Consider the following 27490-nt stretch of genomic DNA (forward strand, 5'->3'; position numbering starts at 1 on the left):
ACCATCCCCACCTTCTGCCCTGACCCACTCTTGTGCTCTCAGAGCCCAAACATATACTCCTTAAAAACAAGCTACTTCAACGTGTACTTTTATGTGTTGATTGAATGACTTAAATATGTATCTCCCACCCAGGGGGAAAAAACTGCCTTCTAGGGACCACTGGGGCTAAAGACTAGGAAAGTTCAGGTCAGAGCCCAGACCACTAAGAACCCCACAACCAAAAGCAGAACTTTGCATTCTCTTCAGCAGATATTGTCCCTTTGGTCTTTGAAACAACGGTTATAACCAGCATTATAAGAAAACAAAATGAATGTTTACTTGAATTTTTTTTTCAATTAAAAAAGTAGCATAACTATAGATATGCAATGCAGCAATTAATTCCTTGTTTCATACTTAACTTCTCTTACTTATAATCTAATCACCCAAATTTGAGAAAGGTAGCCCTAAGACAGATGGTGAGCACTGAGTGCAGTGAACCTAGCCCACCAGGTTTCCCGCCCTGTGCTTGTTACGATACGGGCACACCAGCCTCCCTTCCTGATTACCACAGCTCCTTCAGTTCCTTCTCTGTCTGGATTCTAAAACAAAATTGCTCACATCTTCTCATAATTATGCATTTTCAGTCTCCCCAATTAAATAATTCAAAGAACTTTCTTGAAATTTATCTTCTAATAGCTTACTCATTTGACAAATATTTATCAAGTAAATGCTATTCACTCAAACACTGAGCCAGCAGTTCAATAGATCTTTGAGCTACTAAACTGAAAATGCCACACTTCCAAAGCAAAGGAGATAATGGGAAAAGAGCAGATTCAAACTCATTATCCCAAGTCAAAACCATTTACATATGCTCATACTTCTGTAATACAAAGAATCAGTCAGCAGAAAAGAAAAAAATTCTAAAGTTACTCAGAAGGTAAAAGAGTTCAAACACACATACCATGTGATAAGCTGTCAAAAGAAGGAACATAAAAATAACAATCCTTTTAAAATTGTTCATCTTCTGATTTTAGGAATGCTACTCAACTATGAAGTAAATCAGATCCGATATTAAATGTTTGTATAGAATAGTCTTATATTTCAACATTAGCAAAGTAAAAGCCATTAACATTAATTGGTGATATGTAGGATTTTCCCTTACATTTTACATAAAAATATACATATATGGCAGACACTCAAAGGCCTGTGAATGTTTAAAATGTATCAGATATCTTCACAAGGTCCTGGTTAGGCCTCAACAACAATCTTAAATATGGTTGGTCATGCCAACAGTAAACTCATGCAAATATGAAATAATTTTATAAATCAGATGTTTTAGAAATGATATTATAAAACTGAAGTATAAGCTTCAAGGTCATTAACTCTTACCTAATAACTAATCAACTCTTATTATTCTAATTAATCTTACAAACACCTACTAAAATATTCTTACCTTAAATACGTGCCATATATGAAGAATAATGCCATCATTAATCCATTTAAAATAAAAATTACAGCAACATAAAAGCAAGCAGGATCTCCCAATCCTTTAAAAATAAACAAAACATATGTTCTAACCATACATTACTTTACACATCTAGCAATTTACATTAAACTGTGCGTATTTTGAAAATGGCTGCCAGATACATGAAGTGATTGCCTTGGTTCCCATACCAACACATGACACTAGTGCAAGAGCCGTGAGAACAGGGCAGCAACTGCGGCGGTTTTAAAACAGGCTGCAAATTTGATGACACACCTCCTATCAAGCCAGGGGGCTGTGGCTTCTGTGAGGCTGGTGGAATATGTGACTGCCCCGACAGAGCATGACAGAGGCGACACTATGTACTCCTGAGGCTATCGCACGAGGCCGTGTGCTGGATCAGCTTGGTGCTTCGAGCTGCCACAGACAGTCTGACTACTCTGAGGCGCCCCACTACCACAAGTCCAAGCCACACGGAAAGGCCCTGTAGGAGCAGCCCAGTGACAGTCCAGGTGGAGCTCAGCCTTGCAGTCACGCTAGCCCGAGGTAAGCCCAGGCTTCCAAGCGATCTGAATCTTATAGCACAAGTTCCTGAGCTCATGCAAACCCCATCCTGTGTGGCCTACCCACATTTCCCACCTGGAGGGTCCCCGTGCATAATTAAAGGGCCGTTGTTTATCCTGCTGCCTTTGGATAAGTCTAGTAGTACCCCAGGCAAGCGTGGAGCAAGTTTACTGTGTTGCAGCAGGTAAATGGGTGACATCACAGAAAGAAACTCACCTTCACAGCTTTCGATAGGGCTGAGTCCTTCTCCTCTGGTAACTGTCCAACATATTTTGGTTTGAATGCCAATCAAGTCCATTATTTTGGTATAAATCCTGTACCAGCTGGCCAAGATTACCTATTTTTGAAAAATATAAGAAATTAAAGGAAAATATATTATCCTAAACAGTTTTCATTACTCAAATTTTTTTTAGCTCTTTTGACAATGATCAACTTTTCCTTTCCTGTACCATTCACTGAGCTTCCTTTAAATTTTGTTAAATGAGGCTCAGAATCTCCCACACATATTCCTCACAGGTCAGTCATCTGTTCACCCACTGGTAGGAATAAAACGTAACAAGAAATAACCAAGATTTTCAAAAGCTATAAAACTCTACTAAGGGACATAAGAAGATGCTAACAAATAGATACATTATGTTGACTTGAATAGACTTAATTTTTCAAGATGTGAATTTGCCTCAAATTAATTCATAAACATAATACAATCCAAATCGAAATTCCAAGTGTCTAAAATGTATCTAGAAAAATTACAAGGAGATGACTAAAGGGAATATCCTCCTAACACACTTTAAAACTCATTACTTATGATAATTAAACAGTGTGGTGATAACAGAATAACCACACAGATCGATGCAACCGTGGTGGTGGCAGCACGGAGCCACCTGGACCCCCACTCAGAGCTGAGGCACTCATTCCTCAGCTGCCAGGAGGGCTGGTAGCTGACATCACTTAGCTGACTCCATCTCTAGAAAATGCCCTGGGTCAAGGGGACACTCCCCACCCAAGGGCAACCTGCATCCAATGATTACTATTCGATAAAGAAGGATGTAAAGCCCAGGGACCTCCGCAGTCAGCCCAGCTCCAGAGCTCCCCACAGGCTCTGTCGAGGTCTTTGTTGTGACGGCATCACAGCATCCTAATATCTTTCCCTTGATTCCTGCTCATGAGCCCACCCCAAGGGCATTCCTTGATACTCTTCCTGCATGCAAACCTCCATCCCTAAGTCCACTTAGCAGTACCTCAATCTAAGGCAACGTTGAGCACAAAGTCTAAACGCAAAGACAAGCATAATACAGGTAATTTTGCATATAAAAAGAAAGCTGGCATCAGTGTTACAGCACAGCAGGTTAAGTTGCTGCTTGCAAAGGAAGTATCCCATATCAGAGTGTTGATCTGAGTCCTGGCTACTCTACTTCCAACTCAGCTCCCTGCTAATGCACCTAGGAGGCAGTGGAAGATGAGCAAATGGAGACCGGGATGGAGTTCCTGGCTCCGGACTTCAGCCTGACCTGGATCTGGTTGCTGCAGCCCCTTGTGGATGGAGGATGTGTGTATGTGTGTATCACTCAGTCTTTCAAATAAGTAAATAAATCTTTAAAAAATAAAATAAAGAATAAAGATACTTCCAATCAGTGGGCAAAGGACAGCTCATCCATCAGTGTTAGGTTACACAACCAACCATTTTGAAAATAAAAAAAGGTTAGATTTCTATCCTACACTAAAGATCAAAACAAATTCTGGATAAATTTAAAATGTAATATAAAAATATTAATATAAAGAATGAAGCTTTTTATATGTACATAAATGAAAACCATAAACTAAAATATACATACATTATATAACTAAAAGGCAAACAAAAAGCCAGAGAAAAATGTTTTACACAACTTAATATTAACATCCTATATTTAATAAATGACCTCTCATAACATTTCAGTAGAAATACAAAGGGCCTGAACAAGTAATTATTTTTAAAAATGAAAATGCACTTTACATACACACACACACACACACACACATATATATAGCTTTAAGATATATTAATGAATTAAACATATCATGTGGTTTTAATTTCTCTATCCAATTAGCAAGGATATAGGTAAACAAATATTTTAAAAAACTCGGTGGTGGGAATTCTGGTTAGTATAACCTATCTGGAAGGCATGTGGCAATATGTACCAAAATTATTAAATTACATATTTCACTGAATCCAACAGTTCTGTATTAATAAATTTATAATTTAAAAAAATAAGGAAATCTAGAAAGATTTAGCTTCAAAGATGCTTACTGCAGCTTCATTTGGAAGATTTAAAAATTTGAAAGTAATCAAAATTTCCCTAAAGGATAGGCTAAATAGACAACGATATACATAAAGCCACTAAAAATGAAATTGTAAAAGAAATATAACACAGAAAGATGGTTATAAAAATTCTTAAAAGACAAAAGACACTTATAAAAAAATTTCCATGCTCTATGATCCCAGATGTCAAATCAGTATGTATGTGGTCATAAAAAGTACTTCTTAAGCGGCGCATTATTAAGAAACACAGAAACTTACTGCTCATCTACTTGTCTGTAACCTTATCTCCTCCTGAATTCCTCAGGCTAACTCACTGATCTGGACGCTCCATCGCTCCCACTAAGGGCTGTGCTAGAGCAGCAACTGAGAAGCAGGCCCTACCATCAAGCAGTAGGCCTCTGGCAGTGAGTACCATCCCAGCTTCCTGTATCGCAGTGCTTGGCTCCTATTCCAGCTCTGCTTCCAATTCCAGCTTCCTGCTAATGCACACCCTGGGAGGCAGCAGGCGATGGCTCAAGTGCTTGGGTCCCTGCCATTCATGTGGATGCAGAATGAGTTCTGGACTCCTGGCTTTAGGCTGGCCTGGCTTCAGCTGTCAAGGGTATTTGAGTAATAAGCCAAAGCATGGGAGATCTCTGCCTACCTGCCCCCTCTCTCTCTCTGCCTCTCTAATAAAATTAAAATGTAGGTGGTGAAATGGATTTTAAAAAGAAAAAAAAAAAGTACACTAGGCAGGGAGCACATGGAGGAAAGCGTCTCGCAGCAGGGCCTCCAGTCAAGTCTAGGAAGAAGTCGCCACTCACGCAGGCACCGGAGAACACGGGCGATGAGTCAGAGAGGGAGGGGGAGGAAGGAGAGGCCCTTCAAGTTAAGGATACCACCACCTTTCTCCTTCACCTCCTGGGCAGACCCACAGTCCTGTCAAGTGCAGTCAATTAAATGAGAAACCTCAGAGAGAGAAGAAAGGTTAATTTGGCAAATAAAACCCAAGATTCTCCCTTGCTATAATTCCGCCAAGCACACCAAATCATCATTTTCACATTTTCTTGTTTTTCAAGATGTATTTATTTATTTTGAAAGTCAGAGTTACAGAGAGAGAGAGAGAGAGAATGGAGGGAGCGAGCTTCTAGCCTCTGGTTTACTCCCCAGATGACTGCAATGGCCAGAGCTTGGCCAGGCCAAAACCAGGAGCCAGGAGCTTCATCTTCTTCATTCCACGTGAGTGGCAGGAGCCCAAACACTTTGGCCATCTTCCTCTGTCTTTCCCAGGCCATTAGCAGGGAGCCAGATCAGATGCAGAGCAGCCAGAACACAAACGGGCACCCATGGAATGCCAGCACCACGGGCGGCAATGTTTACCCACAGTGCCACAACGCTGGTCCCGTTTTCACATTTTCTGAACAATGATGTCACAATAGTTCCACAGAATCAATAGTGATCTCATTTGATTCCTCAAATCAATAGTGATCTATTCTCCACATTCCTTCCCAACATATTTTCTTTTAAAAAAACAACATAAAATGTAATAATAAGTTATATTTTAGAATCAGCATTTAACAAAAAAAAAAGCAGTTTTTGTAAGTGAAAAGTCACAATTGAAAAAAGGAACTTACCTCAGGGTAAAGATTGAACCTTTTCAACGTATTAATAACAAGGGGGTATTCCGTCAGTTTATCATTCATAATCATCCAGACTCCATTCAAGAATGAGGGCGCTTCTACAATAGTCTTGAAGTAAGAATAATATAGTCCCTGAAATAAGGACAAGCTCTACTTAGAATGAAAGGTACATGATTACTATGCTCCTCTTAGCTTAAAAAAACTATTAAAAATATACTGTTTGTGAAAGCAAAGCAATCGAGCAGGTAATAGCTACAATTAATTTCACACATTTCTGATCACTGATAAATTCTTAGGCTGCAAAAAACCACATAGTTTTGCATAATCTAGTCTTAACTGGAATAACTGAATACAACACCTTCAAAAACACTTTCATGAAAAAAATGGACAAATTCCATGTACTTCATGTAAAAAATCCTATAGCCCAAACCAATGTGTTAGAAAAGACTACCTTATATACAGAGTAAATGGTTTATTATGGAATTAAAGTTTATCATGAATCAAGAAATCTTTTCAAGCCAAAAATGCTTCCACCCTAACTGTTCATAGAATTTCCAAAATAGCATTAGTCATCCTTCCTGCAGATTTATAGGCAAAAATGCAAATATGTTGAAAAGGCTGCATGTTGATCATATACATTGATTTATATGCATTACATATAAATTTCAATCAGATGCCAAACAATTTTACACATCATTTTCACCCTTACCAGCTCAGCATTAACAACCCTAAAGAACTGGAGATATGGAGGTAAGGATGGGACAGAAATAACTGTTTAGCTTGACATGCCTCCTTGAAAAGATAGCAAGGGTAGAATAAGACATTCACCAAAAACCAGGAACATATCAGAAGTCTAGTGAGAGACTAAATGGCAGTACAAGGAAAGGCAGATAAACAGAATACAAACTCCACCCTTCATCCAATTTTACCTACAGCTATTCTCATTGCTGGGACCATTACCTGGCAGACTCTAAACTTGGTTTAAGCCTCATACATTCAAAAATAATTTGCCTACCCAGACATTTATTTAAAAAGAAAAATCTACCTTGATGCTATGTTGTTTTAGTTCTCACATCACTATTTTTAAAATTATATTTTCTACTGTCCTGTATTAAATAATTCCCCCAAATTTTCATGTCAACCAGAACCTGTGAAGGTGCCCTTATCTGGACATAAAATTAAGATGAGATCACTCTGGATTAAGAAGGGCTCTAAATCCAATACAACTGGCATCCTCATAAGGAAAGGTAAATCGTGCACAGAGCCAGAGCCACAGCCATGTGAGGATGGCGGCAGACTTTGGAGCCATGCACTGACAAGCCAAGGAACACCAGAGACGGCCAAAAACCACCAGAAACTCAGAGAGGCAAGGAAGGATCCTGCAAATATCTTCATTTCCCACTTTTAGCCCCCAGAACTGTGAAAGAATAAATTCAAATCTTCAGCTATAAAACTCTGATCTATTAATCTATAGGAAGCTTAGACAAATACAATAAACAAGATGAATTACTCTGGGTAATTGTATAGGACAAATGGCCTCAATTCCTCAATGAATAAATGACAAAAAAAAAAAAAAAAGAACAAAAGTAGGAAGAGGAATTTAAGGATAAAAACACCTTCAAGACACACATCAACTAAATGCAATGTGTAGACACTGCTTGGACACTGACTCAAACACATCAATAGTGTCTTTTCTAAGTGCCAATCAGATTATTAAACACTGATTCATATTTGATGATATGAAAGAACTGCTGTTAACAGTTTTTAAGTGTGACATTGCTATTGTGATTAACCAAAACTAAAAAAATCTTGTCTTTGGAGTTACTTAACAAAGTATTAGCAGATAAAATGATACATGTCTGGGACTTCCTTTAAAAAGAGAAGGTGAGGAGCGATGTGCTGGCAGCTGCTAAACCTGGGAGTCAGAAGCAAGGGTTGTCTACTTTTTCTACTTTGGTACATCATCTTTTAAAATTTCCTGATAAAAAGCTTAATTTTTTTTAGAATCTTAAAATACTTCAATAAAATACCACACAAAACTAACCATTTCAGTGCGAAAAGCCATCTCCCTTTCCAATGTTGAGAGGTGAGAAAAATGACGATCATTTTCAAACAGGTGTGTTATATGGCTCCTGGGAAAACAAAGCAGCAACAAAACAACTGTGTTGAAACTTACACAAAGTATTATATTTTCTAAAGCAACTATAAAAGCAAAAGAAGTACCACAAATTTGCAGATGATTTAGTAATGAATCTAAAATGCAATGATATTCATATTTTCTTTCCATTCAGTATGTCTCACATGTCTATTAAATTTTCTCCATAAGAAAATATATTAAAACTAGATTTTAAAATTAAAATAAATCAGATTAATGCTATTTTAAGTGAAATACAATAAAAGTACAGATTAAATTATAAATGTCATAGTGTATGTCATTTCAGAAATGTCTGATTAATGAAATTCATATGTCTCTCTTCCAGAATATTAAAAAAATTAATCTTCCTCTCAACGTGACCACTATATTAACGTTAAGAGAAGTCAAGACTCAAATATAGACTCTTTAATAATATATCTTTTTTATTAAAATTATATTTTGACTCTGATTTTATCAATTAAGCTTTTTTCAGGTTATTGTATCGCATGTAATATATATTCATCCTATTATTATTCCTTTGCAGATCTGAGGATGGTTATGGTTAATTATAAACATACATATGTAATATGCTATGAGGGGTGGGTGTTTGGTATAGCAGTTATGATACCACTTGGAATGTTCTCACTCTATATCTGAGTGCCTGGGTTTGAGTCTTGGCTCTGCTCCCAATTCTAGCTTCTTGCTAATGCACAACATACTCTGGGAAGCATGTGGTGATGGCTCAAGTAGCTGGGTCCCTGTCACCCACATCAAAGACCAGACTGAGTTTCCTGGCTCCTGGCTTCAGCCTAGCTCAGTCTGAGCTATTGGGACCATTTGTAAACCAGAAGATGGGAGTGTCACCCACTCTGACTTTCAAATAAACAATTAAAATATATCATAAAAGAACAATCTTACCAATGCAACACTGCTGCAAAGGCAGCTGGAAGAAAAAAAGAAATTTAAATTACTATTTTAGCTTAAAGAAATGTTTTATCTTACAGAAAAACATTGCCAAGATAGGCCTGTCAGTGCTTTGGGTGTATAACTGTTGGTCCAATCTTAGAGATTAGGGGAAGAATACCGACTCGGAAGAAATCACCAGGAGGGCTATGCCTAAACAGCAGCAGACTGGGTCATCAGGAAACGAGACGAGACGCATCTCCACAATTCTCATTCATTCATTCACTCACGGAACAAAACATCTGAGGTCCTACTGTCTGCCAGACTCTATACAGGAAAACTCAGCAAAACCACACAACAGAACTGAAAGAGGAATGGAACCAGTTAAAAGAAATATGGTGACCCTGGAGGTCAGGACTAGGAGTAGGGAAAAAGACCAGACTGTTGCATTTTTATTTACTGCTGCAATATCTGAATTTGTACAATAAATCCTGATCTTCTTAAACAAATTCAAAATAAAACGAGGAAGGAAGACATGGAGGAAAAAAGAAGACAGAAAACAAGCTAAAGACAACATCAGTTTTACATAAGAGTGAACAGTTGCTTTCTGACCAAGTACAAAGAGAGTTAGATGAAGTTACAAATATTTAAGCTGGTTAGTCACCTGACATTTTTTATTTAACCTTTCAAAAATGTTTCTTGTTCATCTACCACTGTTTGGTTTGTCTAGAACAATTTCACCCCATCATAAAAAAAAAAAAAAAAAAAAAAACCACTGAGCTTTATTTTCTCAATGATTCAATTATCATTTTCTGAACAGATCATTCTTCCATTGAATGTAAATGCCACCATTCTCCTACCGAAGACTTGTCACACATACTTTGGTAATTATAATTTGGTAATCATTGGTATTTCATGATAAATTATTAGTTCAGTGAATCCTCACAACCATGCAGGGTGTGAAAGAGATGAGACAAAGGCCTAGGCCTCCTCACCCTAAAGTACTCCTATTCTTCCTTCCTCTTTTTTTCCTTTTAAAGATAAAAGAAATGAAATTCGTCTATTGATATAAAGGATATTTTATAGGGCTACTCATTTTTTTAAAGATTTATTTATTATTTGAAGGTGAGAGTTGCATAGAGAGAGGAGAGGCAGAAAGAAAGAGAGGTCTTCCATCTGCTGGTTCACTCCCCAACTAGCCGCAACGGTCGGAGCTGCACCGATCCAAAGCCAGGAGCCAGGAGCCAGGAGCCAGTCTCCTGGGGGTCTCCCGTGAGGGTGCAGGGGCCCAAGGACTTGGGCCATCTTCCACTGCTTTCCCAGGCCACAGCAGAGAGCTGGATTGCAAGTGGAGCAGCCGGGACTAGAACCAGCGCCCATATGGGATGGTAGCACTGCAGGCAGTGGCTTTACCTGCTATGCCACAGCGTCAGCCCCAGGGCTATTTGTTTATATACAAAAATTTAGATATACTTTGTTTCAAAATTAAAATACATTTTATTATGCCATTTGAAAAATAGAAGTGACTGCAAAGCCTGGACCTTTGTAAAAGCATATAATTTAAGAATGAAGATGCAAAAATGACAGGAACTTCTAACGATATACCTAGGGAGCTCTGCTTGTCTTCTTGCCCACAGGAAAACAAATTCTCAAAGATGTTCTCTAGGCTTCTTCCAGTGATTATCAACCCTGTCTATATCTTTTAGGGGTGTAACAAAATTGATAATACATTTTTCCACTTTAACATATATGCCATTTTTTTACATTCTCAGGAAATGAGATACAGTATGTTTTTGTTTTCAATTCAGAACACAAATTGTAAGTAAGAAAACGGCATTCAAGGACAGAATTTTGCTTTGTTAATCTAATTCAAAGGATGCAATCCTTAAGACTGCGAATTCTGAAAGGCTCTCATGACTGTGCTGGAAGCACATAAATTGCCTACACTCCAAAACTGAATTAGACATTCTCGGATATTGCATTAACCATTTCTGATTAAACAAACTTTGTACCAGATTATATGTCACATTATATCAATTTACAGTCTGAAGGGATTTGAAAGGACTCTTTACCGAAAATTATTCTCTTGTTATTAGAATCTTACTTAAACAATATAGATTGTAACTCCCTGAAGGAAGAAACAATGTGTCACCAAGCCTTGTGACAGTACTTAAATGAGTAGGAAACAGAGAAAACAGCTGAATTCATGCCTACAGTTTGATACAATTAGGGACCAGGGGACACAACACCTTAATCATGCCCACATAATAACCTGAGTTGAATATACTTTGATAGACACACACCCACACATTCATGTGTAAATCCTGCCAATCCATCCTGGAGGCTGAAGTCAGTTTCTAAATGCACACGTCTGGGAATCTTCCCAGAGCCCACCCCCTGCCCTAATATCCAGTTGATCCCTCTCTCAGACCCATGTAACACTGGGCAACAATTTCCAGAAACCCCAAGAGTCTTAGTGACTCTGTGCCTTTTTTCCTGCCTGAAAAAATCAATTTGTCTTTTAAAGTGCATCTGGGATGCTTATCTGGCTACCTCAGCTGCAATACCTCTACGACAGCAGCTCAGCAACTAGTCAGGCACACACCAGTCTCCTCTGCCAGAGTGCAAGGGCCTCAAGGCAGGGCCTGTGTTTACTTCACCTTCATACGACATCCTTTAACAATATGCATGGCACCTCACTTCCTCTCTGACCAGCACCACAGTTGAACTGTTAAATTACTAGAGCCTGAGAACATGTAGGAAAAATTAAAGGGGCCAGCGTTAAGGCATAGCTGGTTAAACTACCCCCTGAGACACCTGTATCCTATATGTGCACTAGTTCATGTTCAAGCTGCTCCACTTCTAATCCAGCTCCCTGCTAATGTGCCTTGGAAAGCAATGGAAGATGACCCAAATGCTTTACACTCTGCCAACCAGTCCAGCCCCAGATATTGTGGCCTTGGGGCATTAATCAGTAGATGGAAGATTTCTCTGCCTCTCCCTCTCTCTCTCTCAGTAACTCTTTCAAATAAATAAATCTGTAAAAAAAAGAAAAATTACAGAATCTACTCAATGAAATAAAAACCAAAACACAATAAACCAAATTATTCAGTGGGTTCCCATTACATGAAGGTGTGTATGTATGTAAATACAAATATACATATAAACGTATGTGTTTATATATATGTCTAATATATTAAAAAGAAATCGCACTTCTAGTTCATGGCACTTGCAATGAAAGGCCCAGTTTCTGTGTTGTAAACTAACCAGTGGAAAGATATTCTTTAGGGGCCAGCGCTGTGGCATTGCAGGTAAAGCCGCCAACTGCAATGCTGACATCCCATATGGGTGCTGGTTCTTGTCCTGGCTGCTTCACTTCCAATCCAGCTCTCTGCTATGGCCTGGGAAAGCAGTAGAAGTCCTTGGGCCCTTGCCCCAGCATGGGAAAACCCAGAGGAAGCTCCTGGCTCCTGGCTTCAGATCGCACAGCTCCAGCCATTGTGGCCAACTGGGGAGTGAACCAGCAGATGGAAGACCTCTCTCTCCCTGCCTCTCCTTCTCTCTCTGTGTAACTATGACTTTCAAATTAATAAGTAAGTCTTTAAAAAAGGGAAAGATATTCTTTAGGATACAACTTGAGAAAGTGAAGTCACTTATCCCAAGTTGCAGTCTATTTTCTGTTGCTATAACAAAACACCTCGGGCTTGTACTTTATTTAAAAGATTCTTGAGCTCACAGTTTTGAAAGTCCACATAGCCCAATAATAGCTCTAGCACGGGCCTCCCTCACATCACATCACAGTGGATGCCATCATGGCAGGAGTGATTGCGGAGGGTGGGGGGGTGAGGGGAGTCACATGTTGAGACAGGGAGGGGTCAATCCTGCTCCAAAACACCCTCAGGGAAGGAAGCAGGGTACTAGGAGAATGACCTTAGTCTCTTCTGAGGACAACACCCTCAATGCTTCCATCGGGCTCCCCCTGAAAGGTTCCCCCACCTCCCACAGACACACCGGAGGATACTCTTCTATTCAAGGAGTCACACACACCACAGCATCCCACAAGCTCAGAGCCTTCCTCTCTTCTGGTGCTTAGATTTTTGTGACCATTATGAACAATTCGAAGTCAACAAGTACCTACACCTATTAGAGGCACAACACACCTTCCTAAAAACCAAGAACATCTTAGAAATATTAGCCAACATCACTGCCCTTAATAATAAAAATCTGTGAGACACACAATTTGGGCACAGAAGATACACATGAAGGGAACAAACACGCGACGCACTCAAGCAAATGGCACAAAGCCTGAGGACTGTAAGGAATCTGAGATGCAGACACATGGAACCTTCTTAGAGTGCATTTCTTTAAAGTGGGAGCTTGGGGGTGGGGGGAAGCCACAAGACACAGATGCAATTGATGTAGGGATTTACAGTGGGAAGCCAAAAATACAATACAGCTGGGCGTGGACTTGATCCAACATGCCAAAGCATTCCCTTTATAATATTCACGATAAAAAACATACATAATAGTGAGAAACAAGCATTAATATTTTTGAGGGTCACTCAGTATACAGACAGCGTGTCAAGTTCTCAGTGCTCCAAGACTGTCAGCATGGGCATTTAGCTAGAGCCCTGGAACGCCAACAAGACAGCCAGAATCCCTGTGGCAGTAACGTCTGGGCATTCAGGAGGCTGTCATCTACCCCACACCACGCCACACAAATAGGGTCATTTTTGCCTGTGCACTGTGATAGGAAAAGGTTGGAAAGCACTGAGCTAGTAAACAAAGAAATCAAGCCAGTCTCACAGAGAACATCATAATACAGCAATTTAAAAGTGCAGTGATCCAAACCCTAGTATTAGAATCACAATTGACACTAAATAAAACTAGAAATACCTGAATATTAATCCAGGGCCTCTAAATCTGAAACTTTTTTTTTTTTACAAGTGATTCTGATATACAATCCAGTTGAATTATCATTGGTAAGAGAATGACTATGGCAAAGCCTAGGAGCTGTTTACAAAGTTTAACAAGAAAATGGCTCCTTGCAAAACCAAGTGCCCTTCCATGAAGCAGTAATTTTATCATCTGGGAGCTGTTGGAAATGTAGAGTCTCAGATCCTACCCCAGACCCGACTCCTCATCTACATTTTAACAAGCCCCATGAAGTGATTCACACACATTTGTAGAGACACTGTTGCAACACTGGCAGCACACTGGAATCCTGGGCTCTCTCCTCATTACCAGGTCTGGCATGGGGCTGAGTCCAGAGCACTACCAGGGTTGAGGGCACAGACTGAAGAGGAACACGTGACCACTGCCTGCCTGGGTCTCCACACTCAGAGATCCTGATTCAATAGTTCTGTCCTGGGACACAAACCTGCATTCTTAACAAACCCTCTCATGACTTTATACAGCCCAGACTCTCAGAAGCACCACGATGTCAAGAGGTCCAGCGAGCAGAATAAGACGACAGTACAGGTGTGAGATGAAGAGACATGTACAGTAGTGACGAAACGGGCCTAATTAGGGAAGGGCAAATACAAACTCAAAAGATTCTTAGAAGGAAGCATGGGCAAAACTTGATGGCTGAAAATAAGGGTTTAAAAAGAGAAAGAATTAAAAGTCAAATTCTTTCTTACCTGGTAAGAAAGACGATCTTAAGAAGAACAATTCCTTAACTTTTTGTATGATTTATAAGTTATTTACTCTATTGGGGTCTGATTTTCACCAAGTTTAAATGAAGGGTTTTACTTAGATTTCTATTCCTAGTACTTCATGACCTTGAATAGCACCCAGGGCACTAACGTTTCTCACTTCCTACTTGTAAAGGTAACTACACAGCTATTTTTTTTTAACTTTCTGTTTGCATCTTGATCTTTCTGCTCCCCAAATTACAAACTCTTAGTAGGTCTGGCCCTTCGGTTTTCTATTTTGAATGGGGGGTGGGGGAGGACAGAATGTATTTCAAATAGGAAAAGAACAAATGCCTCCAATGTATTAATAGAGATAATCAGTCTCAAAGTGAGAAGCAAGGCTGCTTCTCAGAGATACTGACTGAAGAAACCACTGCCCCTAGGAAGGTCTAAAGCTCCCAGTGTCTACAGGACGATTTTAAAGTCGGCTTTAGTTAATCTCGACCTCCTTCATATACTTGGCAGAGCAAAATCATGCTTTACAAGTCTAGTAAAATTAGGAAGTTCTTAATTAGAATGATAATGTCTAACATCTGCTTATCAGCTGCAGATTACAGAGCGCTTTCACACATTAAGCAAAAAGAATCCAGGAGTCCTTTTAAGACAGATATGGTTATTTCCCAGGAGGCCCAAGGCCACATGACTGGAATGCAGCAAGGCCTGGAGGAGAGCCCAGGTTTCTCTGACTCCAAACTCATGCACGAAAATCTTAAGTTCATTCAACCAAAAGGATTCATCAGCACACAGAATGAAATGCCTTAGAAAACACAAAACTTCAAGGACAAATGGTTTATTTTAAAGTGAATATATGAAAATAACAGAATTTGGAAAACATATATCATCAGCCCAAACAGAATATATTAAGCTTCTAAACAGAGAAATACTCTAAGTAAATTTTCACATATTTTAAATATTCGTGTATGTACATATATTAAAGTAGGAAATATTTAATACAATTAACCAACATACGTAAATGCAATAAATTCCAACTTCCCATAAAAGTCTTACCCTCAGTTGTGGAACACATATATTTCTAAATCAAACAGCAAAGTATGTTAATTTTCATAAAGTAAAGTTCTTACTGAAAAGAAGTATTTCTAAGTTTTAGTTTTAAGAACAAGGGGCTTGGCCAGCACCACAGCTCACTTGGCTAGTCCTCTGCCTGCGGTGCTGGCACCCCAGGTTCTAGTCCCAGTCGGGGTGCCGGATTCTGTTCCGGTTGCTCCTCTTCCAGTCCGGCTCTCTGCTGAGGCCCGGGAAGGCAGTGAAGGATGGCCCAAGTGCTTGGGCCCTGTACCTGCATGGGAGACCAGGAGGAAGCACCATGCACAGGCAATCTGCAGACCTTTAGCAATCTTGATGGGAAACACGCAGAAACTACATCTTTTCACTAGGTGACAAAGACAGACAGACAGACACACACACACACACAGAGTATACATTATTAAGGCCCATCATGCTCTGCAAGAGATTTTAACAAGTTCATTAAGTAATAATCTTAAGAGTCCGGATTTGCCCCAATATGCAAACTGTCCCTGGATACCACAGTATCTTGCTTATCTTTTAATTTAAATGATTAAGAAAGTTGTGATACTGTTTTGCCTATTGTGCTCTGTTTTTAGAACACAGCTGAACAACTAGATCAACTTTAAAATTTCAGAATTGAATAGATTTCAAAAAATAATAATAAAATGAAAACTGACAGATGGACCATAAAGTTATACAAACCACAGTGATTCCCAAATAAGCAGAAGCCAACAAAGTAGTGCTCTAGCTAAGTAGTTATCAGGTCTATTAGGTTATCTTCCCATTATATCTTTCATAATTTCCTTAGACTTTAACTCTGAAACCTACAATTTGACAGATGTGATTAACAAAGCCAAGAGACCTTAACTTCAAGCCCAAGCTTCACCCACTGATTAATAATGATGTTGGGCCATTGACCTGGTCCTACTTTAGTTTACTAACCAACAAAATTCTGAGAGGTAACCTCGTAATCGAAATTTCTAAGGAAATCAGAGACGAAAACAACATATACATATATATATAAAATATATAATATCTGAGAAATAAAGTCTCAGATACAGTGGGGAAAAAAGAGAAGCAAAAATCTTGTAAACATAGTGGGAAACAGCAGGACTCTGCTTGTTACGTAAGTACTTTATGATTAGTATTAAAGCCCAGGAAAATAAGATTCTGCTGTTTGACAACTAGAGCACAAAAAACAATGATTACCGTTAGCAAACAGGAAAACACAGTGCAGAACAAGTAGAGGTTTAGGCAAATTAAGCATAAAGTTATAAATAAAGCTTCACTCTCCTGAATTACAACAATATTCCCAAATTAAAGATTTGTTATGATAGCAGGCTTTCAAAAGCAATTTATCAAGTGATTTATAAACTGTCTTCAAGACACAGCTGGTGCTGCTGTACTCTACAGACAAAGCTCACCTCCATCCTTGGTCAGTACAGTGATTCACACGGGAACTTCTGTGAGTGATTCGGGTGACAGCTATGCTATTATGTTAACATTTACCACTACAAGAAGTTAAAATTACCAAATGCCATCCCAACACTCATTATGACAGTGATAGTGCAGAAAAACACACCTGACAATGGGCTACCCTGGAAGGAAGTCAAAAACAGGGAGTGATGCCAGACAAACTATTCATTTAAATGCCCCCAGGAAAAAAAAAGTCATGGTAATAATGCAGAGAGAACAAAGAAACAGTATCAAAGCACAAAAATATGCTGTAAGTCATAATTTACACATCCTGAAAATTAATTTTTACCATTTATTTCCATCCACTGATTTTTATTTCATTATAAAAGGTCACCCATGGAGAGTGATCTTCCCTATGAAACAAGACTGCTCTTTATGGGATTAGACAACAGCATAAAGGTCAGGACCTAGAAACAGATGGGAGAACACTACAGACTGTCCACTAGAAGAGTGAAGTTCCAAAGGTTAAAGTGTAAGCTTTAAAGGATAAGGGATAAAGTATAAGCTTTTGGCAAAAGATGAACTCGTATAACAAGAAATTAAAAATAATCACATAGAGACAGGCCTTTGGCACAGCAATTAAAGCGTCACTTGGGATGCCCAAGTCACACATCAGAGTGCTTGGATCAAGTTCTGGTTCTGCTCAGGATTCCAACTTCCTGCTAATGTGCACACTGGGTGGCAGCAGGTGATAGCTCAAGTACCTAGGTTCCTCCACCCATGTGAGAGACCAGGAATGAGTTCCTAGTTCCTAGTTTTGGCCAGCCACAATTATTGCAGGCATCTGGTAAGTGAACATCTGATGGGAGATACCCACACACCCCTACTTTACCTACCTCCCTCTCTCCCTCTCTCTCTTTGCCTCTCAAATAAATAATTTTAAATAATAATAAAACCTAAAAATATCATTATAAAAACAAGTAAACCAACAAATAATAAAGCCTGAAGCTACCCCATGTACACAGGCTTACGCTCTGCATAATGTAAATAGCTCATTAACAAATATTTTGAGACACTGTTACACCTAAGAGGCATTAATGCAATCTAAAAGGGTGTTTAAAACTAGTAACAACTATCAAATCTTAGCAATGTCCAAATATACGTATATATGTTGTAAAAATTTTATCTTCCTGTATTGATGCCATATTACTGACCAACAGACAACTACAAACTAAGAGTACATTATTTACACAAGAATATATTTACACAAACTAAACTCATTACATTTGTTATTTTAGTGCTCATGAGCATTTCATGTCCAGATATCTTCTAAGTGTATCTTTTAATAATACAATATGTTTAGGTCATTTGAAACATTCTTTACTGTCAACCAGATGTCTATTTTAGAGAGGGAAACAACGGTTTCAAACATTGAAGAAATTCTCTAAAATCCTCAATTCCCGTACTGCTCATTGGCTTTCCTGGGAAGTGCCTGTGTGTTCACACAGACACACACTCTCAGCTGGTGCTCAGCTGTGTCTGAGGTTCGTGTGAAAGCAAGCCCACACGTCCTCAGCTTTTCTTGCCCCTTATGCCAGCCCTAACATGCTCTTTCTACTTCTCCCCGGATCTCTGCAGACGATGCCTCCTTTCCTTATTTCCCTTGAAGAAAGAAGAATCATGAAAGCTAACACTTACTGAGCATGAAACATCAGGGTTTTTCAGAACTGGACTCTAGGGCATTTCCTGACCCTATTTAAAGTGAACATGTCCTGTTTTTTTTTTTGTTTTTCCTATCTCAACTGCTTGCTTCTTTCCTCCAAAGCACTTAACTAGAATGTGCAATTGTCTCATTTATTTGCCCCCCCTTCTTTCTGGAATGCAGTTTCCATTAAATTTCTGAAGACCTCATATATTGTCACATGGTTTCATGAAGGTGAATCATGTACTCCATTTTATCCCCCAAAACTAGCACCTGTCACAGTATGTAGTCAATAGATGGCAATTAACCTGCTGTGCTAATTTTTTTATTAATTTATTTGACAGATAGAGTTAGACAGTGAGAGAGAGACAGAGAGAAAGGTCTTCCTTCCATTGGTTCACCCCCAAATGGCCGCTACGGCTGGAGCTATGCGGATCCGAAGCCAGGAGCCAGGTGCTTCTCCTGGTCTCCCATGGGGTGCAGGGCCCAAGCACCTGGGCCATCCTCCACTGCACTCCCAGGTCACAGCAGAGAGCCAGACTGGAAGAGGAGCAACTTGGACAGAATCAGGCGCCCCAACAGGGACTAGAACGGGGGGGGGGGGGGGGGGGGGCTGGCACCACAGGCGGAGGATTAACCAAGTGAGCCACAGTGCGAGCCACAGTGCCAGCCCCGACCTGCTGTGCTATTCTATATGTATCTCATTTATTCTTTGGCATAAGCAGGCAAAGCATTTAAAGTTGACACAGCTAAGGGTGAGAAAGTGATTGCAGAAACCAGATGAAAATGCAGATCAGTACTGAAATGGCTGTGCTGCTCCGACCACACCACACTGCCCCCATCTACTTCCCAATACCTAGACTCTGCCTCCACCTAGTTTCTTACTCCTGCTGCCCCTAAGAAATCACAATGTTCCCATGACAGTCATGTGCCAGAGAATGAAATTCTAGTCGAGGACAGACCACACACACCATAGTGACCCCATAAGATCACATGACCTCGTGACATCGCGGCACAGCCATCTTAGTTTTTGTGCCAGTACTCTCCATCAAGTTTGCAGGATGATGAAATCCCCTCATGATGTACTTCTCAGAAGGCATGTCCATCATCAAGCAACTATACGAGTGTATGAGGGGTCTTCAGAAGGTTCATGTGCATCATGAAATGTATCCCGGGGCACAGTGAGTTAAGCTGTTACCTGCAATGATGGCATACCATGAGTGCCCCACTGCTCCACTTCCGATCAGGCCCCTGTTAATGTGCCTGGGAAAGCAGTGGAAGATGGCCCAAGTACCAAGGCCCCGGCCAGCCACATGGGAGACCCAGGTGAAGCTCCTGGCTTCGGCCTGCCCCAGCCCTGGCTGTTGCACCCATTTCAGGGAGTGAACCAGTGGGTGGAAGCTATCTGTCTCTGTCTCTCTTTAACTCAGCCTTTCAACTAAATAAATAAACCTTTATGTTAAAAAAAAAAAAAAAGAGAGAGAGATGTGCATTATGAAAAAACTTCCTGGATTACAAAACATCTTAACAGCAAAATAAACTCTTAATTCCACCTTTCCATAAATTTCTTGAAAAAATTCTCTCATGGGGGTTCAAGCCTCCCAGGGCACACATGCCAATATATGGAAGCATTTTGGGTGTCCCACTGGGAAGGTAGGGCTGGCATCTATCAGGTAGAATCAGGGATGCCACTAAACCAGGAGTGCAATGCACAGGACAGCCCTCCCCCCCCAAAAAAACCACTCCACTCACACTGCGAGGTTGTGAAGCCCTGCCAATAAAGGACCAGGCTAGAGGAGTGCAGGTGCTCCTGCACCAGGCAGGGAATGAGAACGAGTCCAACAGAGCAGGAGGAGGAGGGGAAAACAAAAAGGTATCTGTTCCATGCTCCGGTTATATGTTTTGTGTTTGCTTTGTAAACACACTAATTTAGTCTTTCACCAGCCGCACTTTGTTTGCATGTTTAACATGTGTATTTTCCACTTCCACAGAGAAAAGCAGCCCTTCCGTTTTCCCTTGAAACACAGAACCCTCTCCAGCTACCCCTCTGTCTTCCCTTTGCTGATAAGGGACATGGTACAAGAAACATGTCATTCTTAAGTCCAACTAAAATAACGGCCTTATCAGATGATAAATGGCAACTGACAGTCCCAGCTCTGGGGAAACAATAGAGATTGGGGAAACTGCAGCCAACTGTTCTGGGTCCCCATTTAAGGAGGGGAGAGGCTTCCACAGTGCCACCGTGGGAATGTCAGCTCAGTGGAAAAGCACACACGCGGCCTCCATGATCGCCGTCATCGCCTCCACCCCACAGCCACGCTGGGTTGCCCTGATACGCGGCTTGGATCCGGGTGTTTAGAAGTTTCCAGGCAACTCTACAGACAACTGAGATGGAGACCCACTGGTCTAGCCCAGGGCTCGCATTTTACATACACACACACTGAGGCTCAGAAAAGACATACGCTTCGCTCAGATACCCACCTAGTTTGAAACAGACATAGAAACAAAAAACAGTGCTTCTGAGGAAATGTTTTCAAGTTTGGTATCACAACGCTGGACCATGAAGCAAAAACAAGAGGAGGAAATCAGAGCATACTGCACATGACAGGGGTACACACTTTACAGGACACTTTTTTCTAACACATGCACATATGCACTGGCTGGTTTCCACCCACTCTCCTCCCTTCTCTGTCCCAGGAGGCTGACCCTATACAGTACCCCACTGTGCCCTTCGCCCAAGGGTTTCCAGCAGGTTTGACCAGTGCAAGGCACTAGTGGGAGAGCAGAGGGTGGACGGAGGGTTTGGGGTCACTCTGACTGACCTCACTCGCACAGCACAGCTCCTGACGAAGCTCTCCTTCTCCACTCAGAGGCGGCGGCACCTTCCCATTGGGGACGGTCCCTGCGTGCCTCACGATCCTCTGTGGGTGCGCTAAACCTGCTCACTCGTCTGGAAATAGCCCATTTATTGCACCTATTTCCTGCTTGAATGCGAACATACATAAATAGGTCAACAGCCATACTAGCACATACAGAATGTCTGGGCTGCATTTTCAGAACTGTGACCAGGTTTAATGTACACAGTATTGTTTACTGTGGGCTGCAGTCAAAATAAGTTTGAGAAACACTGTCAGGTTCTTCCTACACTTCCACTTCCTCTGGCTGATATTCCTGGGCAGGCATTTTGGCTCAGCAGTTAAGACTCTGCTTAGGACAACCACGACCCATTGCGGAGTGCCTAGTGTCCAAGTCCCAGCTGCACTCCTGATTCCAGCTTCCTGCTAACTGCATCCTGGGAAGCAGCAGACAATAGCTGAAATAGCTGGGTCCCAGCCCCTCACACAGGAGACCTGGATTGAGTTCCTGGTTCTGGGCTTAGGCTTGGCTCAGTGCACACTATAGTGTGTATTTGGGGAATAAACCAGAAGATGGGAGATATCCCTTTTGAAGTAAAATAAAAAATATTAAAAATATACCATTTAAGAACCCTTCTTTATGTTTGCTACCATCAGGTTGATATCAAATAAAGAAAAACACACATTTATCAAACAACTCTTAACAATGCCCAACAATGGAAAGCGCCAGCTTGGTGGGCAATGTCTTCCTTCTAGGGGCTTAGCACCCACAGACTAGATCTCTCATCAGTCTCAACCTTTAACAATCTGTACTTCTAACACATAACTTCATGCTACAAAATTTCTTCTTAAAGAGAAATGAAACCATCTTTTGTGCTAGCATAACATCTAGTTGTTATACTTCACCTCTTTGGATCAGGTATCAGTTAACTCTTCATGAACAAAAAAAAGATCCAATGCCTCTCAGTGTGGAAAAGCAAAGAGCTATTTTTAAATCCCACACTAGAGCACTGGACAGTGTCAGCTCAACCCTCACTCATTCTGGGAAGGTTAGAAAAGAAGAAATGAGGCAGCGTTCACAAACGCTAAATTCTGCTCCTCTCTTCACGACCTGAGTTGGTTTTTCTTGGTTTGCTTTGGTGTTTGATGCTTTGGCAAAGCATGATGACAGGGAACAAATATGCATGACATCAGTCTCGAGATGACATACAGGACCAGAGGAAAAACCAATTCCAGGTCTGATCATTTGGCACTGACATCTCTCCAGGTAGCCTGGGGACTCATGTCGATGGTGAGGAAGTCCCCAGGCCTTGGTCTGTCACCCAACCTGGTCACTGAGCAGGATGCAGGCAGAATGGTGGCCTACATTCACTCTTCCTCCTGCAACCCTCCAAGAGGCAAGTCACGCAGTGTCACAGTATTACAGTACTACGAAGTTGTATGAAGGCACACACACATTAATCCAAGTATGAGCTAGCAATACAAGGCCATCCACAGGAAATGCAATCACAGGAAAAGAAAATATGCCCCCCCCCCAAAACATGGCAATAGATATTATATCATTCTAGTGTAACCTCCCTGAAGAAGCAATGCCATTCCATAATTTCTGGCAAATTGGTCATTGTGCTTATACTAGCCTTTCAAGAAAAATGCCAACTTCGTGGTCATGAGCTCGCAAGTCGGCATTATGCATTTATTTTTCTAATAACCACTAAGACATGTCAAGTGCTCTAGACACAATGCGTCAGTGTAGTCAGTGTATCACCCAGCCCGCTGGGTTCTGCTCCTCAGGGCATCCCGAGGAGGAAGTAGGCACACACTCTACTCCCTACAGCAGAGAAAGGGAGGCTCACAAAGGAGCGAAGTTGAAACTTGAACCGCACTGAACTACTGCGCACGGGCTCCGGAGGCTCTGCTCATCCACTGTCTCATGCTGCCTCCCCAAGGTGACTGCTCCGGCACGCCGGCCGGCGTCTCAGGCTCGCCGCCGACAACACCGTGCAGGTCTAGCCACACTGGGAAAAAAACACCGCCTAATAACAGCAGCAAACTTTCTGCCCCGTGCACGTGCACACACACACACACACACACACACACACCGCGAAGGCTGAGCGGCTTCAAGCAATGGCTGGATCGCAGACAAAGCCAATGCGCTGTGTTCCTTCCTTCCGTTCCTCCACCCCTACCGAACCCCCAAACTCTTGGCTAAGGGCACTCCGGGTCAGGAAGGGAATGTGAAAAACTAGGAAGTGATAAATCACAAGGAATTAAACTAATTCAGCGGCCAAACCCATTGTGGCAACATAGAGAGAGCGCAGCAGCTCAGCGGCTGACTTAGAAAAATGGGGCCTGTTATCCAAACTGGTACACCTTGCCTCCTCGAAGGTCAGTCCGGGAACAATGGAAACCAGACCGGCCCCCGGCCTGCGGACGCTCCAACTTTCTTTCCCTTCGGTGCTTCGGCCCCACCGCCCCGTCGGCGTTAGGCTCCGGGAGGGCAGGGACCCGGTCAGACGCCCGCAGCCCGGCGGGGAGCCGCACAGCCTGCCAAGTGCCGTGCCATCGGGAACCGCACGCAAAGTGCCAGCGGCTGGGGCTGCGGCCGGCACGCAAAAGGCCCGCTACAGTTGCACCGCGAGTTGAGCAACTTTGCAGGACGGGGAACGAGCGCCGGCCCCGAGCTCCGCCGAATCGCTCCCGCCCCCCACCCCCCCACCAAGGCAAGGAAAGCATCCCGCGACCGGGGGGCCGAGGCCCGCGCCCATCCGCCGCGCCGCGGGTCCCGGCCCAGAGCCGCCGGGGGTCGCCGCCAGGGCCGGGCGGCTGCGGATCCCGGGGCCAGCTTCGGAAAGCCGCGACGGACAGCCGACGCGGGGGAGGGGGAGAGGAGGTGAGCCGGTCCCAGGGAAAAAGTCGGAGACGCCGGCAAACTGGCGGGCACCGACCTGCGGGGCTCCGGGCGGGGCGCAGAGCGCGGGGCCCGAGCCTCAAAGTTGCGCGTCCCGGCGGCGCCGCGCGCTCCGGGCTGCTCACCTAGCAGGAGCGTGGTCCAGGTCCGGCCGCGCCCCGCGCGCCGCAGGCCCAGCGCCCCGCGCAGTCCGGCCACCAGGCGCCCCCCGAGGCCGCCCCCGGCGGGCGGCGCGGCGGGCTCGGCGCGGGGCCCCTTCCTGCCCGCGGCGCCCTTGCGCCCCGGGGACGGCGGCGCGCGCTCGGGCCCGGGCTCCCCGGCGCCGAGGTCCGGAGCTCCCCTCAGCGGCGACTGCGAGGCTCGGGGCGGCTGGGGCGGCTTGGGAGCCGCCTCCCGGTGCTTGTTCCGCGCCTGTAGGACCATCTTGGCATAGTCGCGCCCGCTCCTGCGCGCGCCCGGACGGCGGCCTGGGGACAGCGGGGCTGGCGGGGCGGCCGGGCGCCGCTCACTCTCTGGCGGGCGGGCGGAAGGCGGGCCGGCCCTCCGCGCGGGCGGGGAGGCGGGGAGAGCACGAAGGCCGGGCGGCGGCTGCCTGCCTGGCTGGCGGGGCGGCCGGGAGGCGGCGCCGGACTCGCGCGCCCGCCGCCGTTGCCGCCGCTCGGGTTGTCACGGCGACCGCGGAACGCCGGGGGGCGGGGGCGGGGACTCCCTGCGAGCGGCCGCGGCCCCGCCCCCCGGCCCTCCGCGCCGGACGCGCGCGCGCGGAGACGGCCAGCGCGCACGCGCAGACTCCCAGCGCGGGCGGGGCCCGACCTCGCGGCCGCCCGGCGACCCTCGCCTGCTTCGGGGCGCGAGGTGGGTTCCGTCGCGGCTGGGGTGCGGACGGCTCTCCGGAAGCAGCCTGGTGGCGGCGGGGGGAAAGCCAGCGCCCTCTCGGGGCGGGCGGCGCGGGTGGAAGTTTGAGAGCCAGGTAAGGCTGCGCGTGGAGCGCGCGGAAGGCGGAGGCCGGGAGGAGACGCCGCCGTGCGGCCGCGGAGGGGCACTGTGCGTGGGCCACCGGCTGCGTGTCCCCCACCGCGCGCGGTCGAGTGTCGCGCCCCCAGGGCCGCAAGGATGGAAGCCCTGACCCGGGGTCCCGCGGCACGTGGGCCCGAGCGGGGAAGGCAGCAACAAGTGCGCGCTGCGAGTTTCACCTGTCGTAGCCTTGTTACCTAACAGCAAGCAGGAGAAGCTCGGCGTGGCGGGACCACGGCCCCGCGGTCGTGCGTGGGCGAACGCAGCCCGGGGCGGTGCCCGCCGAAAGTCCTGGTTGTGTGAGCCGAGGCGCGCTGTTCTGTTCACCTCCGTTGTGATTCCAGGGCGTCCACGTGACTGTGGGGCTCCCACCGTGTTTCTCAGCCAGGTGAGCTTATTAACACCGGCGTTCGTTCACTCGCTAGACTTTTTTAAGGGACTGTGGGTTCTTTTATAAAAGGAAAGGTGTTTGCGTTGCTAATTCAAAGCCTTCTTAGTATATCTTTTTGTTTGGATGGCTGATGCCAGCAGGTTTAGATTCTGAAACACTGCGTCCAGTGGATTAATGTGGAGTATAAGTTAGCCATGAGGTTAAAAACAAAAAACTGCATCTCAAGGAGTTGCGTGTGTGCAGCCCACAAGGGAGACCCAGCTCCTGGCCCTGGACCATTGCAAACATCTGGGGAGTGAACCAGCAAATGGGAGATTCTTTGTCTCTCTCTCTCTCTGTCCCCCCTTCATAGTAAAAAGTGTTTTTAATTAATTCATTATTTATACAAATAATTTGTTCGTTAGTTTTTGTTTCTTTAAATAATGAGGAAGATATGGAGAAAACGGTTGGTTCAGCATTTGAAATGTTGGTTGCTTGTCTGTTTCCTCCTCTGTGTGATAGGACCTGCATTCAGGAACTGCCTCCCTAAAGCTACACCGTTTTGCCAGAGAAAATGCTTGTTGGTTAATAAAGAAGTGAAGGGTTGCAAGAAGTAACGTGATCGAATGGTCGTTCATAGCACTGTGCTGTCGCATCCTTGAAAGTCACTGAATTCCAGCCCTGTGTCTTATCCCACCGTCTCGAGTTTCCAGACCAGATGTCTTTCCCACTCAGCTGCCCCTTAGAAGGAAGGACACAGGTGAGCAGAGGACCGACAGCCCGTGATCCTTGGAGCAGCCGCACTCCCTGTTCTCAGCTGTCTGAGCTGTCCATGCCCCTGAGTGTTCCCCGCCTCCCACAGGTGATTTATAAATGCTACCAAGAGGTAACTCACTAAACCTAGGTAAAAGAGCAGGCCCCCAAAAGCAGGTGTTTCACATGGGGGGAGTGGTGCAGTAGAGTCTGGAAGAGTCGTGGAAGGTTGTCTGGCAAGTTTCATCTTTGTGAGATCACAAGAACAAGGAATGCAGCAGAATCCTCTCTCTATCCCTAGGCCAGTAGTGGTGGATGCTAAAAACGCCACATAGTGGTGGATGCTAAAAAACAAAAACAAGTTGGCGGAATTCAAAGCTGTGTTTTGAAAGATTATTGTGCATGGATGATCCCGTGAATCAACCCAAGGTTACAATGAATTTACTTGTCTCTAGTGTGTGTTGCTTCCTGAGAGTTGCAAACGTACCAGGAGTGCACTTGGTTGTGTGACATCACAGCTTCTCTGGGACAAGGCAGGCAGGTTCTGAGCCAAGGAACCTGAAAGAACAGGCACTCGGGAGGAATCACTGGTCTCACCCTGCGGCGGAAGCCCACCGTTCTCTCAGTATACGCTGTACTTTGGGCACTGAAATAAAAAGCTGTTAGCTTAAAAAAAAAAAAGTGGTTTTGATTTACTTTATGTGGGGAGCAACTTGGACTAAGCTAAGTTACTGGAATAAAGACTTATTCTATGCATCTGCTCTCCCACAAT

General features: G+C 43.8%; 1 protein-coding gene across 3 annotated transcripts in view; it reads right to left on the bottom strand.

Annotated features, from left to right (window-relative positions):
- DPY19L1 (dpy-19 like C-mannosyltransferase 1) overlaps window positions 1-25149 on the bottom strand; it is a 107602-nt gene extending 82453 nt beyond the window's left edge. For all 3 annotated transcript variants that reach the window (XM_051852895.3, XM_089315506.1, XM_089315507.1), the window contains exons 1-6: window positions 24707-25149; window positions 8994-9018; window positions 7986-8073; window positions 5936-6073; window positions 2243-2363; window positions 1433-1526 (exon numbers count right to left, since the gene is read on the bottom strand). In XM_051852895.3, the coding sequence (XP_051708855.2) occupies window positions 1433-1526; window positions 2243-2363; window positions 5936-6073; window positions 7986-8073; window positions 8994-9018; window positions 24707-25004 (764 nt within the window). In that variant the 5' untranslated portion in view covers window positions 25005-25149. The remainder of the gene's footprint in view (window positions 1-1432; window positions 1527-2242; window positions 2364-5935; window positions 6074-7985; window positions 8074-8993; window positions 9019-24706) is intronic.
- Window positions 25150-27490: the final 2341 nt, after the last annotated feature.

This window comes from Oryctolagus cuniculus, chromosome 16, assembly GCF_051225735.1.
Source record: "Oryctolagus cuniculus isolate XC-2025 breed Fujian yellow rabbit chromosome 16, ASM5122573v1, whole genome shotgun sequence".
Lineage (NCBI taxonomy): Eukaryota > Metazoa > Chordata > Mammalia > Lagomorpha > Leporidae > Oryctolagus > Oryctolagus cuniculus.